The sequence below is a fragment of the Chiloscyllium plagiosum genome, unplaced genomic scaffold (genome assembly GCF_037043375.1).
Source record: "Chiloscyllium plagiosum isolate Xiang-an unplaced genomic scaffold, Cpla_swu_hap1 HiC_scaffold_24, whole genome shotgun sequence".
Taxonomy (NCBI): domain Eukaryota; kingdom Metazoa; phylum Chordata; class Chondrichthyes; order Orectolobiformes; family Hemiscylliidae; genus Chiloscyllium; species Chiloscyllium plagiosum.
In genome coordinates, this window is record NW_028270162.1 from 54,240,132 (window position 1) to 54,255,330 (window position 15,199).

The 15,199-nt window shown below is 42.5% G+C and overlaps 1 protein-coding gene across 1 annotated transcript in view; it reads right to left on the reverse strand.

Annotated features, from left to right (window-relative positions):
• Positions 1 to 219: 219 nt before the first annotated feature.
• The window catches only part of LOC122562834 (ras-related protein Rab-35), a 60,186-nt gene continuing 45,206 nt past the window's right edge, over positions 220 to 15,199 (reverse strand). Inside the window, exons 4-6 of the mRNA XM_043716087.2 lie at positions 6,886 to 7,010; positions 2,560 to 2,684; positions 220 to 2,456 (exon numbers count right to left, since the gene is read on the reverse strand). Of these exons, the coding sequence (XP_043572022.1) occupies positions 2,328 to 2,456; positions 2,560 to 2,684; positions 6,886 to 7,010 (379 nt within the window). The 3' untranslated portion in view covers positions 220 to 2,327. The remainder of the gene's footprint in view (positions 2,457 to 2,559; positions 2,685 to 6,885; positions 7,011 to 15,199) is intronic.

The following is a 15,199-nucleotide window of genomic DNA, read 5'->3' on the forward strand; positions in this document are numbered from 1 at the left end:
GGACTTGCCCAGGCATCTTAGGGCAAATAACTGCAAAAAAGGTATAAAGCAAGTTGAAGAAAATTTGCAGACACCCATAACCAAGTATAGTGGCAAAACCCATGCTGTGTGGATGGAAGCTACACATACAGGAAGTGCACACGCACTCAGGTGAGCACATCCCGCATGCGTGTGGCACGATAAGGGTATGCGAGGAACATAGGACATTGCAGCTTGCACCACATTTTGCAACAATTTCTGTGTTTTAATACATAATTGTCATTACGAACAGTTGCATAACCAAATGCCACAAGATTTCAGATATTAAGATACATCTTTGAACAGAAGGGATTCCACAATAACACCTTGCAAAGTAGGTCTTCTCTTTTGATGTCCACCGTGTAGACAAAGAGTACATTTTCTTTAAAACTGTCAGTAAACGGTAATTTTTTTAAAATAATAGTTATTTAAGTTGCTTTTATTCAACAGCCTGTTAAAAAATATTGGCATCCACTATTCCCAATCAAGTACTTGCCTGGTTAGGTACACAGTTTTGAACCAAGGTAGAACTCCCAGTGCAGCGACCAATGAGGCTTCAACCTCCCTCCAAGTTAGCCCTTTCCATTCCCCACACTGGCAAACCACATGACACAAATCTTTTCATTTAATAATAATTAGCAGTCAATTTTGGGCAGTTTTGTGTTGTAGATTCCACCCATTCAGATTGCACTGTGAACTCAAATCCAGTGTTCATCCACCTCCCCAGCAGGATTGGCTGATTTTCCACGCAGATCAGGTGATAATGGGTCAGTATATATTTTGTGGGGTGCCGTGTTCAAAGCTATTAAATATTGGTGCTGGGGAAAAATGACTTTCCTTTCAGTGACTGTGTCAACATTAAACAGATCAGGTTGGATACAAAGTACAGCTCTCCATATTTTTCCCTCTAGCGTTCCAAACTCCGGTAACAGCAAGGGCAGAGCAAAGCTCCCTCAATTCTGCTCCAGTCTTAGCACAGCAATCCACATTTCAAGTTGGCCATTTTAACTATTTCCCAGCCAATTGGTGGCTTCGCAGGCTAGAGCTGCAAAACTAATGAAGTAGTAGGGCTGGACCATTGTAAAGTGGATTGGGGCTGCCAGAAATCTCTCCACACAAGGCCCCTCAGACCTAGCAGTACAAATTTTGACTCCAGCCACGTGGTCTAGGTATAAACTCTCGTTCCAGTGGCGAAAGACCATTGGACAAGCTAGAGACAAAATATATGCATTTAAATATGCAATAACCCCCATGTTGTAACGTGTGCAGTTATTGCGTGGTGGGACTCAGACTTTGTGCTGTTTGCAGTGAGACACCATCACAAATCAATCACCTGCTTCCAGGCTGAAGGACTGAGGTTTAAACACAAACCAAGTTAACATACATGATCAACAAGCTTTTTAAAAACCATGTTCATTCACCTTGCTTTTTTTTAATTTTAAACATTTTCCCCCCCGCCCAACCCCAGTTTATACTTCTCCCCACCTGTTATAGAAAAAGGCTAGTTACTATTCCACACAAGGTAAATGCCAACCAAAGTTTCTGGACCCCCTTTCAGTATAAATAGCAGAGTAGTTAGTTAATTAATTGATGGTAAAAAAAAAGTTCAAATGCAAAAAGGGACTCTTGAATACCATTCATAAAACACCTAGTCCAGTGGTGAGCCCTCGCCCCTTTATCTCTTCAAAACGGTTAGCTTAAACTCCCCCTCCACCATCAGCCCCAAACTATAAATCAGGTAATGTCAAGGGAAATCAAATGCAGGGTACAATAAGGGAATGGAAGGAGCAAGTGGCGTTATGTCAATGTTAGTCAGTAGCTTGATTCAAAGAATTCTGCTTTCTTAAAAATAAAAAAAAAAAGAGAAGAACGAAGGTGATTCATGATTTCTTGGCATCTGAAAGTATCAGGCAAAGCGTCGATGAAAACAAGTGGCATTAGAAGCTGAAAGGTGTACATCATGTGCAGGGTTTTAAAAACCCATGGGTGAGTCAAGTCACTTGATCTTCGAGACATCCACACAAAATCAAACTGGAATGAGACAAACAAATCCAATCTTGGCACTGAGCTACATCGGCGCAGTCACTTTCATACAGGGTGAAAAATAATTCAGAAGCTGAAATCTGGGAGCAAAACCACTGAGCTGGCAAGATCCCACATCTGCTGTTGTACGTTCTCCTTCCAGCCTGGGAGTGGGGATTGGGGGATGGTGTGTGGAAAGAAAATGTCCATTTTTGACTTCATGATATACAAGTCCAAGTGAAAGGGACTGTTCATTGCAAAGAAGTCTTTTTTGTTGTTGTTCCTCGTTAGCAACACTTTCTCTTCTTTTTACTATTTTTGGATAGTTTGATGACATCATTCTGCTGCTGTTGCTGCTGTTTGGCTAAGTTCTCTTTCTTGGCCCGCAGAACTAGCTCCGTGATGCAGTTGAACATCTGTAAAAGGAACAGAGATGATGAGCCTGATGCACACGAGTGGAGCAGGACAAAGGAGAGGAGACAAGGAAAACGGACCAAACCCCATCACAGGGCAGCCTACCTCTTCAACGTTGAGGTTCTCCTTCGCACTAGTTTCAAAAAGCTGAATGCCCATCTGTTCTGCAAATTTCTGTGCGTCGTTGGTCTCCACCACTTTGCGAGCTGGGTCATCATTCTTGTTGCCAACTGAAATAGAAGCAAAAGCTTAAATCATTCCTGACAAAGGAAGCTACGCCGAGAATCATGCAGTGATGCAGGATTCAAAACACGCCTTATTGCCAGAGAACTCATTGCAAGTGTCCGAATGAACAGTGAAGAATTCCAAAAGCATAAAATTGCTGGAGGACCTCAGCAAGTGCAACAGCATTTGTGGAGAGAGAGACAGAGTGTAAAGTTTCAAGCTCAATTCCACTTCTTCAGAAATGGAAGAGGGATAGGAAAGTAATAGGCTTTATACTATAGGAAATAGAGGAGCAAGTAATACAGATTGTCCCCTCTCCCGGCCTCCAACCCAATTAAACAAACATTCTAAAGATTACCATTGAGCAGAAACCAAAGCGGACTGTCAGTATAAATACAGTGGCTACACGAGCAGGTCATAGATGATGAATACTGCAGTATATAACTCACCACCTGACTCTCCAAAGCTTGTCCACCATCTACAAGGCACAAGTCAGGAGTGCGCCTGAATGGGTGCAGGTCCAACAACACTCAAGAAACTTGATACCATCCAGGACAAAGAAACCCACTTGATTGGCACCACATCCACAAACATTCACTCCCTCCATGACTGATGCTCAAGTAGGATGCGTATATACCATCTTCAAGAGGCACTGCAGAAATTCATCAAGGCTCCTTAGACAGCACCAACCAAACCCAGGACCACTTCCATTGAGAAAGACGACTTTTTAGGTTTCAATACTCAGATGTTTTTATTTTAAGATGCTTTTTTTCAAAAAAAAAAGTGGGCAAAGTTGAGGAAAGCAAGAGCTCTAAATGCTGCAAAACTCTAAAGCCAGTTCCAAGCCGTTTAGAAAAGAAAAATTAGGTGTAAGGTTTGCACCTTTACTCTGCAAAAACCCATCACTACTACAGAAACAGCAAGTAGTAGCTACACTGCAATCACAGGCAAGATATATGTATGACAGGATTGGCTGAAAAAAATCAGAACAAGTCCAATCCCTGAAAGCCTCAATCTTCAACATCAAAGCTAGCATCAAAACTGGCAATGAGGACATCCAAACACACTGGCACTGTGGGATAGTGGACCAGTTGCTGTGTAAAATGAGAACCTATCAACTTGGCATTTTCAGCAACAGAGATGCGGTGGACAGACTATGGACAAACTAGCTGCGAAGACATGATGATCCTGCATTTCATACAAGAACACTGTTCCAATCGAATTGGCCTCAATTGACAGATAATAGTAATATGGACATCAGTAAGCTACTGTATCACAACGCATGGAAAGTCATTGTCGTGCAAGTTTAAGCACCACAATATTAAGACACATAAAAAGGTGGGTGTGAGAGAGAAAGTCAGTGTGACAGAGTGAGTGTGAGAGAGTGAGAGAGGAAGAATTTTACCAATTGATTGCAAGACACACTCCACCAGACAAACTCAAGCTAATTGACCAGTAACCTCAACGCTAAGCTTGATGACAACCAGCAAGGACTGAACAGTGATCAGGCCCCAGGGATCAACAAACTCACTCATTTCAAAACAAACATCTGTTGGTCTTTTGAAGCATCGATGTGTCCAGCAGTGGGAACACGTTAGTCAAACTCAAGGTCATTCACAAGTGATGTGGAGGTTGCCAGATGGCAACACACTGAACAGGACTGACTACATAGTATTGAATGTAGGCCATCCCTACAAGATGTCAGGATGCTAACACCGGATCGTACTGCTGCTTTCCGTGAGCCAAGATCCTCCTGAAGCTGAGGATGACCACAATCACAAAAGACAAGATGGCCATTTGCAATGCAGAATTTAAAAGATATGGTTGGTTGAGCTGATCCTCTCCAACAAACCTGAAGCACCAGTGAGGACAATATTACGTACAGTTGAGAACTTTCCAAAAAGGGGTACGAGATGGAGAGTACCCAAATTACCAATCAAGTGGAGAAGAACCAACAAGATTGATGGATCACCAAACCAACATGGAACTGGACTGATAAAAGCAAGCTCAAGAGCAGGAGGGACCAGGAAAATAATGTCAAGCAAAGACAGTGCAATAAAGAGAAGTACAGAAAACTGGATAAAGCTGTGAAGAACTGCAAGAAAGGAAAAAAAAAATCAAAGGTGGGCAATGCGATTAAAAGAAAATGAGGGATGCATAAGCAGCAGAATGTTGGAATAACTTCAAGATGCTATACAGGATCATTGTCTAGCCGTAGCTCCATGTGCAAATTCAATGACTGCACCTCAGCAAGTGAAAGTCAGCCTGGGAGAAATGGCCCAAAATCATCCACAGAGCTACCAAGAGCCTGAAGAATAAAATACCTACAGGTTAGAACTCCTGAAACATGATTAAAACACTTAACAGAACTCTCAGACCCAATTAACAAGACTGAGATGGATGGCTGGACGAGGGGTAGAGGAAGACAAAAAAAAGGGGAAGATGGAAACTTCACTATAACCTTAGTCAGTGCAGGAAGTGAACCAACTCTGTTGGCATCACACCCATCACAAAGAAACTAAACTAATCAAATTTCACATTGTACTCTCAAACAGAAGTAAATAGTTGCCTTCGAGAGGAACAGGTAGGTTTCAGATTTCACAAATCACAAATCATGTTGGGAGTCAATCTTTATGCATCATAGACCATTGCATAAAGCAATGGAAGCCACTCAATTGATTTCTAAAAGGCTTTCGATAGCATCTATCATTACTTTGGTACAACTCAAGATAGTATGGCATCCCAGAGTAGTGTATGAACATATTCAAAACATTATCCCATATTTCAATTTCTGCATCCAGACCAGCATGGTCACCAAGGACTCCAACATCAGATGTACAATAGGAATGCATACTCTCGCATTCCTTTCCCTTCTGGTTCTTGATTTTATCATGAAGGCAGCATTACAGCAAATTTAGATTTGAACTGTAAGGCAATAATAGATGCAGATTTGGGCATATTGTGGCAATACCACAAGTTGACAGGCCTGGATTTCACAAATGACCATCAACCTGTTAGGTGACAAATCACACGTATTCCAAGGGGAGAGTAGTGGCACCAAATTTGGTCTATGCACCAGCCAAGAGAAGGCATTGATGACTGGATTGCAATAAGACCCTTCCATCATCTCTGGGGCACAGACTAAGGGTGTCAATTCCTTCCCCTCTCTAGGGAGCAACATCTTTGGTGATGGAATTGTAGAAACCAGCATCCACAACACGCATCAACAAATCAGCATTAGTTTTTTCAAAAGGTTCCAAGCAGTCTGGTCAACCAAAACCAAAAAGACAGCCATGAAACTATAGCTCTACATGTCCATTGTGATTGTAACTATAAAATATGCCATTTCTCTTCAGTACAGCTGGTGAACATCCCTTGAAGGTCTTCCTTAAATATACTTTACAAAGTCTTCTTTGGCCAACACAGTAATCTTTTCCCATTTGTTAATAACCATTCAAGTGCCACTGCAGAGCATTCACCCAGTATACAAGATCTTTCCTGCCAGTCTGTTTGTCTGTCAAAATGTTGCACAAACACCTCTACCCATTCCTCAACACATCCTTGCAGGTGATGTCTCTCCAAGTACCGCCCAAGGTATTGGATAGGCAGTACTGATGGAAGCACCTTTGCGACAATTTTGTTCTCTTTCATTTCTCAGTGGCATAGTTTACGGTTAGAATGGCTATCTTTATGTTGTTGATTGTCCAGACTGCATGGAGCCGTTGGAAAACTGATGTTGATTTATGTTAGAATATAGAAGCACTACAGCGTGGAAATAGACGCTTCAGCCCAATCAGCCTTTTTGGTACTGCACGGTTTGTTGAAGATTCTTGTTCACCTGCAAAAAAGTGCACTTCTTTTAAAAGGGACCATTGATCAATTATGGCTTGTTTGTCTGGATTGAGGACTCTTGTGGCATGGCAGTGTCCCTATCCCTGGGTCAGAATGCCTGCGTTCAAGTCCTACCTGCACCAGAAGTATGTTATAACAAGTTTCAACAGGGTGATTAAAAAATATAAATTTTAGATTTATGTGGGAGCACGGCCACATGTCAGTTAAAAGGGAATGCTGCTCAAGAGAGTGAAGATTGAGTGACAAACACTCATTACCTGATGGGTTAGGAATAAGATTGGCATGCAGAGTTAAGGGCTGAATCATCTGGTAATCTCCAGAGAGACTGGGACGCAGTGGCAACTTTATACATACCTAGTATCCGACACACATCATCACAATTCTGGTTTATTTCATGTAACCATCGCTTGACGTTTACAAAGGATTCTGCACTGGTCACATCATATACTACTATAACCCCGTGCGTGCCTCGGTAGTACCTGCCAAATAAGAAGAGGTAAAAATTACAAAGACGTGGATTGATTTTGATGCTGTCAATAAGCTCACACATCTTTGGTAGAGTCAATTTGAGGGTTCATATGGCCCTCACTTGCTCCTATTCCTTCTAGAGTCATAGAGGTTTACAGCATGGACATGCCGCGCAGTTTTCACAATTAATCTCATCCTTTTTGTCTGTGTTTGGTCCATATCCCTACATAACTATCCCATCCATATACCTGCCCAAATGTTTGTTAAAATGACAAAATTGTATTCTCCTCCACCACCACCTGTGTTCATTTATATCCAAATGACAATAAAATGTAATATAGAGACTCAAATCTCATCTATCTTGAACTTCAACCCTTCAAACAAAACATAATCCAGACTGACATTGCAGTGTGGCGGGGGGAGGGAGAGAGAGGGGGAGATGCAATATCAGAAGTGTTATTTCACAGGCAGGATGTTAAAGCCTCACATGCTGATATAAAAGATCCCATGTTTGAAGATCAGAGCTCGCCTCACGTCAAGGACAACATTTATTGCTCAGCACATTTCAATGCTGTTTGTGGGACTCTACTATTCTAAATGCCTTGCCTACTAGTATCATAACACTGATGAGGGTTCAAAATGACTGAGACCTCTAAGTGCTTTGCAGCCTAAGTTGTGTAAGGCATTCTTGAATGCAAGTCCCTCCTTTAATATGAAAAGGTTCCAAATTAAATCAACACTTCTAATTCAGTTTCAAATTATTTTATTGGTTCTTACATTTTGTTTCAATACTGAAAAATTTTATTGACAGATTTCTTGATGGAATCTATGATAAAGCAGAATAATTACAGTACCTTAACGGTCATCATGGACATCTTGGGACAATACATAATCCTGCACTATGTCAGAGTTATGACAATGTCTGAACTTTACAAATCCCAGCAATCCAAAAGAAGGGGTAGACTAGCAAAGATTAGATCATATTAGATTCCCTACACAGTGTGGAAACAGGGCCTTCGGCTCAACAAGTCCACACCGACCCTCCGAAGAGTAACCCACCCAGACCCATTTCCGTTTCCCTCTGACTGATGCACCTAACACTATGGGCAATTTAGCATTGCCAGTTCACCTGACCTGCACATCTTTGGACTGTGGGAGGAAACCGGAGCACCCGGAGGAAACCCACACAGACACAGGGAGGATGTCTGTGTGGAGTTGCACAGTCGCCAGAGGCTGAAATCCCACCTGGAACCCTGGTACTATGAGGCAGCAGTACTAACCACTGAGCCACCATGCTGCCAGTAAGGGCACCCTTGAAATAAAGTTATGATACAAAGTGTCATATGCCTTGAACAAGGTTAAAGTAAGTATTTTTGACTTAGAAATCTATAAGCTGCTTTTGCTCAAGGATCTCAGCATATCCAGCTTCTGTACATTCTCAGCCTGCACAGCAGCAAGTAGACTGGAGGTGTTTCTGTAATGGAGTTGCTGAAAGCACATACACCAGCCACTGTCACTGTAGCAATGTTCAAATAGATGTGAACACCAGATGGCACGAAGGTTCACTGGTTAACACTGCTGCCATACCAGGGACCCAGGTTTGATTCCACCCTCAGGTGACTGACTGACTGGAATCTAGCGCGCTCCGGTTTCCTCCCAAGTCCAAAACGTACAGATTAGGTGGGTTGGCCATGCTAAATTGCCCACTGTCCAGGACGTGCAGGTGAGGTGTTTTAGCCATGGGAAATGCAGGCATACAGGGATCTGGTAGGGGGCTGGGTGGGATGGTTTATCGAATCATAGAATCCCTACAGTGTGGGAACAGGCCCTTCGGCCCAGCAAGTTCACACCAACCCTCCAAAGAGCATCCCACCCAGCCTAACTACTCTACATTTATCCCTGACGAATGAATCTAACCTACACGTCCCTGAACACTATGGGCAATTTAGCACAGCCAATTAACCTAATCCGCACATCTTTGAATTGTGGGAGGAAACCCACGCAGACACACAGAATGTGCAAACTCCACACATACAGTTCCCCGAGACTGGAATCGAACCAGGGTCCCTGGCGCTGTGAGGCAGCAGTGCTAACCACTGAGCCACCGTGCTGCTCCAAGTGGGGAGTCTATGTCCTACTTCTACACTTTAGGGATTCTATGATTCTAAATGACTATATATTTGGATATGAGTCAGTATTAGTTTATACAAGGTACAGAGGAGGACAGAGTATCCTTGAAATATTTTATACAATCCCAGCAATAGGAGCATCTCAGATGGTACTCTGGTTATGTGCATCATGTTACAATACTGACTCATGCAGACCAAATGGCCCTAGAAATGGCTCTTGGTCAGTGCTGAGTTAGCTCATCTGCATGGAAGTGGCAGCAGAGAATCTGCAACATCTCAGTCAGTACCCACAACTCAGGGAGCTTGTATTGGTTTCAGGTTGCTTTCTTTTATATTAAAAAACTACCTAAAAAACAAATTTCAGCAAATTAAACAGATTAATGCTAATATGCTGCTGAAAGAAAAACAATAAGAGATTCTAATTAATGGTAACTCAGAACTCCAAACAAGCTGAGGAAGGGAATCCCACTCTGCCACAGTTTGACTAAGTAATAATGAGTCATAGGGCAGCTGACTCATACTGCATGTGAGGAAAGAAACAAGGGTCTAATGTTGCACTGCTTAGCTGACAAGCAGGAATTAGCAATTCAGCCTCTTAAAGACTGTTCCACAGTATTAATTTGATCTTGTTTACCTGTATCTTATCCATTGACATGTCTTTTAGACCACAAGATTGCAAAACGTAGGAGCAGGAATAGTCTATTCAGCCCATCAAGTCTACTTCAATCAATCATTTCAAACCACTGTTGATCAGATAATTTTTAGATTAGATTACTTACAGTGTGGAAACAGGCCCTTCGGCCCAACAAGTCCACACTGACCCTCTGAAGAACAACCCACCCAGACCCATTCCCCTACATTTACCCCTTCACCTAACATTAAGGGCAAGTTAACATAGCCAATTCACTTAACCTGCACATTTTTGGACTGTGGGAGGAAACCCTCGCAGACACGGGGAGAATGTGCAAACTCTACACAGACAGTTGCCTGAGGCGGGAATTAAACCAGGGTCTCTGGCACTGTGAGGCACCAATGCTAACCACTGTGCCACCCAATACTCAACCCTACTTTCCTGCCTTTTCCCCTAGCACTTCAGCCCCATGTCAATTAAAGTTTGTCGATCTCAACCTTGAACACACTTATGAAACCAGCCTTGGTAGCCTTCGGTTATAAAAAATTCCACAGATTCACCACCCTCAAAACATTCCTCCTCATCCCTCTCCAATATGAGTAACCTCTTATTCCAAGACTTTTCTCTGACATAGTCTTTCCCACAAGGGGAAACAACTCCTCCACATTTATCCTGTCGAGACCCCTAAAAGTCTTTTATGTTTCAGTGAGAACTCTCTCTCATTCTCCTAAACTCCAGTGAAAACAGACACTGGTCAGCACATCTATATCCTCTTGGAATCTAAAGCTATCCTTCGACTGCAGAACAACCTTGATAATCTGAAGGAGATGGGGGGGGGGGGGGGTGCTATTGGATAATTGATCACTTGAGTAATTGATATGATCATGAATAAGCAGTAATTTACAAGTGCCAGTCATCTGAACATGCCTCGGTTATCGAGCAGTGCACGCCATATCGTCGTTTAACTGATAACCGAATGTTGAGTTGCCTAATGCTGTTTTTACGGGACATTGAGATCTTCTTCGGATAAATCAAGGTTACCCTGTATTCACCATCTGCCATTTCTCGTATCATCTGCAAACCTACTGATCATCCCTCCTACTGTCAAATCTAAATTGTCTACATATATCACAAACAGCAAGGGCCCCACTGTACACGCACTTCCAGTAACAAAAACACTCAATTATCACTCTCTGGTTGGGTGACAGGAAGCAATTCACCAAAAGTTTCCTTGGATCCCATGGGCGCTTCCTTTTACCATCAGTCTACCACACGGACCTTACCAAAAGCCTTGTCGAAATCCAAGTTACATCAAATGCGTTGTCATCAGCGCACCTGGTTACCTCTTTGAAAACTCGGTCAAGTTGGTCAGATATGACCTCTCCTTAACAAAACCATGCAGCCTATTCTTGGTAAATCCCTCCAAGTGCTGATTAATTCTGTTCTTCAGAATTGTTTCCAACAGTTTATCCATCACTGAGATTCAAATACCTGGTGTAGTTTTAGCAAGATTTGTTTAGTTTTATACTTCATTCCCTTTGAATGAAAAGTCAATGGAATATTGGCCTGCCCTGGTACCTGATTAACTCATATGCTAACTTGTTATTTATGAATGAGGGCTCCAAACTTCTTTGGAGCTATCGCTATAACTTTCTCATTTAAATGATTGTCAGGGAGGATATGATCTGACTAAGTGCATAATCTCATTTTCCCACATGAGATTTCAACCAAAGTTTTTTTGCCTACTCACTTAACCTTATTTATATTCCTCTGCAGACTCCTCATCCTCACAACATGCATTCCAATCCACTTGCTTCATCCACAAACTTAGCTTTAGTATACTCACAACCATCATCTAACTTGTCAATATATAAAATGATTATAGTACCACCACTGATCCTTGAGGCACTCCATTAGGTACAGGACTAACTACTCCCTTCGATTAGTTAGCCAATCCTCTATCCATGCTAACTATACAAACTATACTAAGTAGCCTAATGCATGGTTCTTTTCATAGAATCCCTACAGAGTGGAAACAGGCCATTTGGCCCAACAAGTCCACACCGACCCTCCAAAAAAAAGTAACCCAGCCAGACCCATTCCCTACCCTATTATTCCCCTGACTAAATGTACCTAACCTAAACATCCCTAATTACTACGGGCAAACGCCTTTTGGAAATTCAAATATATTTACACAATGTCAGCTGTTGCTCTGTGCATCCTGATGAAGGCCTTGTGCTCGAACAGTCGACTCTCCTACTCCTCGGATGCTGCCTGATTGGCTGTGCTTTTCCAGCATCACACTTCTTGCCTCTGTATATCCTGCTTGGTATTTCCCGAAAATGGTTCAATAAAATATTAACCAGCACCTGTGGGGTGGCACGGTGGCTTAGTGGTTAGCATTGCTGCCTCACAGTGCCAGGGACCCAGGTTCAATTCCCGCCTCGGGCATCAGTGTGCAGTTTGCACATTCTCCCAGTGTCTGCCTTGGTTTCCTCCAGTCTCCTCCCACAATCCAAAGATGTGCAGGTTAGGTGAATTGGCCATGTTAAATTGCCCGTAGTGTGAGATGTAAGGAAATGGGTGTGGGTGGGTGGCTCCCCTGGGGGGTCAGTGTGGACGTGTTGGGCCGAAGGGCCTATTTCCACACTGTAAGGAATCTAATCTAATCTATGGGACCAGGAGTGTACTGGTTGATCAAATATTCCAGAAAATCAGGTTTATAAGATCATGAGGAGTATGGATAAGGTGAATAGACAAGGTCTTGCCCCAGGTTGGGTGAGTCCAGAACCAGAGGGCATAGATTTAGGGTGAGGGGGGGAAAAAGATATAAAAAAGGGACCTAAGGGGCAAAGTTTTCACGCAGAGGGTGATGCGTGTATGGAATGAGGTGCCAGAGGAAGGGAAGGAGACTGGCATGATTACAACATTTAAAGGGCACCTGGATAGGTACATGAATAAGTAGTATTTAGATCGGTTTGGGCTACATGCTGGCAAATGAGACAAAATTAATTTAGGATATCTGGTTGACAAGGGCAAGGTGGACCAAAGGGTCTGTTTCTGTGCTGCACATCTCTATGGCTCTATGAGGTCCACAATCAATGTAAAAAGACACTAAGTAATAGAAAATTCCCAGGATACTATGAAGTCACTCCTCAGCCTCTGATGGTCCAGAGAAAATAGCCCCAGCCTATTCAGCCTTGCCTGATAGTTCAAAACACCCTTCCCACCAAAACCCTGGCAACATCCTTGTTAATCTTTTCTGAACCCTTACAAGTTTCACAGCAAAGTTCGAAGTATTTAAGGAAAATTGACTTGAAACTGAATCAACTGTTGATATTTTTTGTGGCCATTCGATCGAACAAGTATATTGACATAGAGGTAAAGAAATTTAAAATAATTATTGGACAGAACAATAAAGAAAACTTTGTGGTATTTGAGGTACATAATGCTTGCCAATTCAAAGCAAAAAGCTCTGCTATTACATCTGTAAATGGACTCTACCATTTTCCTGATGACAGATATTAAGCAAGCTGGCCTATATTTACCATTTTTCGTCTCTTTCTTTTTTGAAAAAGGGTGTTACATTGGCAGTTTTCTAATTCTCTAGGACTTAAGAACATAAGGATTCTTGAAAGATCTCTATATCCCATGATAACCTCACAAGAAAAATTCAACTACAATCACCATAAGTTTTAATTAAACCCTAGCATCTACAACACCTTGTGGAAGAGATTTCCACCACTTTTTCAGATGAAATGCCTCTAGATTTCATTCTTGAACATAGAGTACAATAGGTGAGTGGGGGAGGAGATGAAGATGATAGGTCAGGGAGGAGAGGGTGGAGTGGATAGGTGGAAAAGGAGCTAGGCAGGTCGGACAAGTCAAGGGGACAGTGTGGAGCTGGAAGTTTGAAACTAGAATGAGGTGGGGGAAGGGGAAATGAGGAATCTGTTGAAGTCCACATTGACGCCCTGGGGTTGAAGTGTTCCGAGGCAGAAGATGAGGCGTTCTTCCTCCAGGGGTCTGGTGGTGAGGGTGTGGCGGTGAAGGAGGCCCAGGACCTCCATGTCCTCGGCAGAGTGGGAGGGGGAGTTGAAATGTTGGGCCACGGGACGGTTTGGTTGATTGGTGCGGGTGTCTCGGAGATGTTCCCTAAAGCGCTCTGCTAGGAGGCGCCCAGTCTCCCCAATGTAGAGGAGATCGCATCGGGAGCAACGGATACAATAAATGATATTAGTGGATGTGCAGGTAAAACTTTGATGGATGTGGAAGGCTCCTTTAGGGCCTTGGATAGAGGTGAGGGAGGAGGTGGCTGCTCGTCGGATGCTGCCTGAATTGCTGTGCTCTTCCAGCACCACTGATCCAGAATCTGGTTTCCAGCATCTGCAGTCATTGTTTTTACTTCATTCTTGAACAGTCGTTCCAATTTTAAAGATTGTGCACCATTATTCTGTACTCAACTGGACACAGAAAGGCTATGTATTTTAAAATGGTTTAGCTGAATTTGCACCAGGTTGGCTAAGTGAAAGCTAGTATCATGCCAATAGTTCAATTTGGTATCTGAAAGACTGCACCTGCACTGACACAGATCATCCACAGGGTGCTGCTTCTGAATTTAACAATGGACAACATTTTTAAGATGCCTAGACGAAATGCTTCCAAACTGAATAATGTAAGTGTACATCACCTAAGTCATAACCAGATTAGAAATGCATTCGAATTGTACAAGTATAGACTGATACTACAGTCTGTGCTCAGGGTGATGCCATCTTTCTGATGAGGATGTCAAACTGAGACACCATCTCCGGTGGAAATAAAGACCCCATACTTCAAAAAGAACAAGGCCAATAACTATCCTTCAACAAACAATACTAAAACAGATTGCCCTGTGTTACCATGCAGTTAATGGGAATTTGCTGTTTGTAGAATGCAGTGTTTCTTACAAATGTGACCATATTCCAAGAGTACTTTATTAGCTGTACAAGTGTTTGTGTCATCCTGAGGTTGCCACAGAAATGTTAGACCTTTCTTTCAAGGCCTTCTTTTATCTATAAATTTATAATCACCAAAGGCACAAGTGATTAGAACCCAATCCTGAAGGAGCATAGCATAGAAGAATTTTCAACGCAGACATTTCCACAGTGATCAAATTAAAAACATTTTGGTTCACAACTTTTGTTCCCAATTAAAACTTCAACTTTCTGAAATGTAGTTTCCAATTAAGCATATCTCAGTCTCCAAGAAACAAAACTGAGTTCACAGAGGAAACCACAAAGGCTGAGCATATATTCTGCACAACACTGATCTACATCATTTGGCACGTTCAGTGAACAGAAAACCCGTCCTTGCAATCGACCTCATTCATCACTAAATTGAGTCCAGACAAAACAACAGATCACTGCAGATAACTCTACACTGCAGAGGCTTCAAAAGTAAA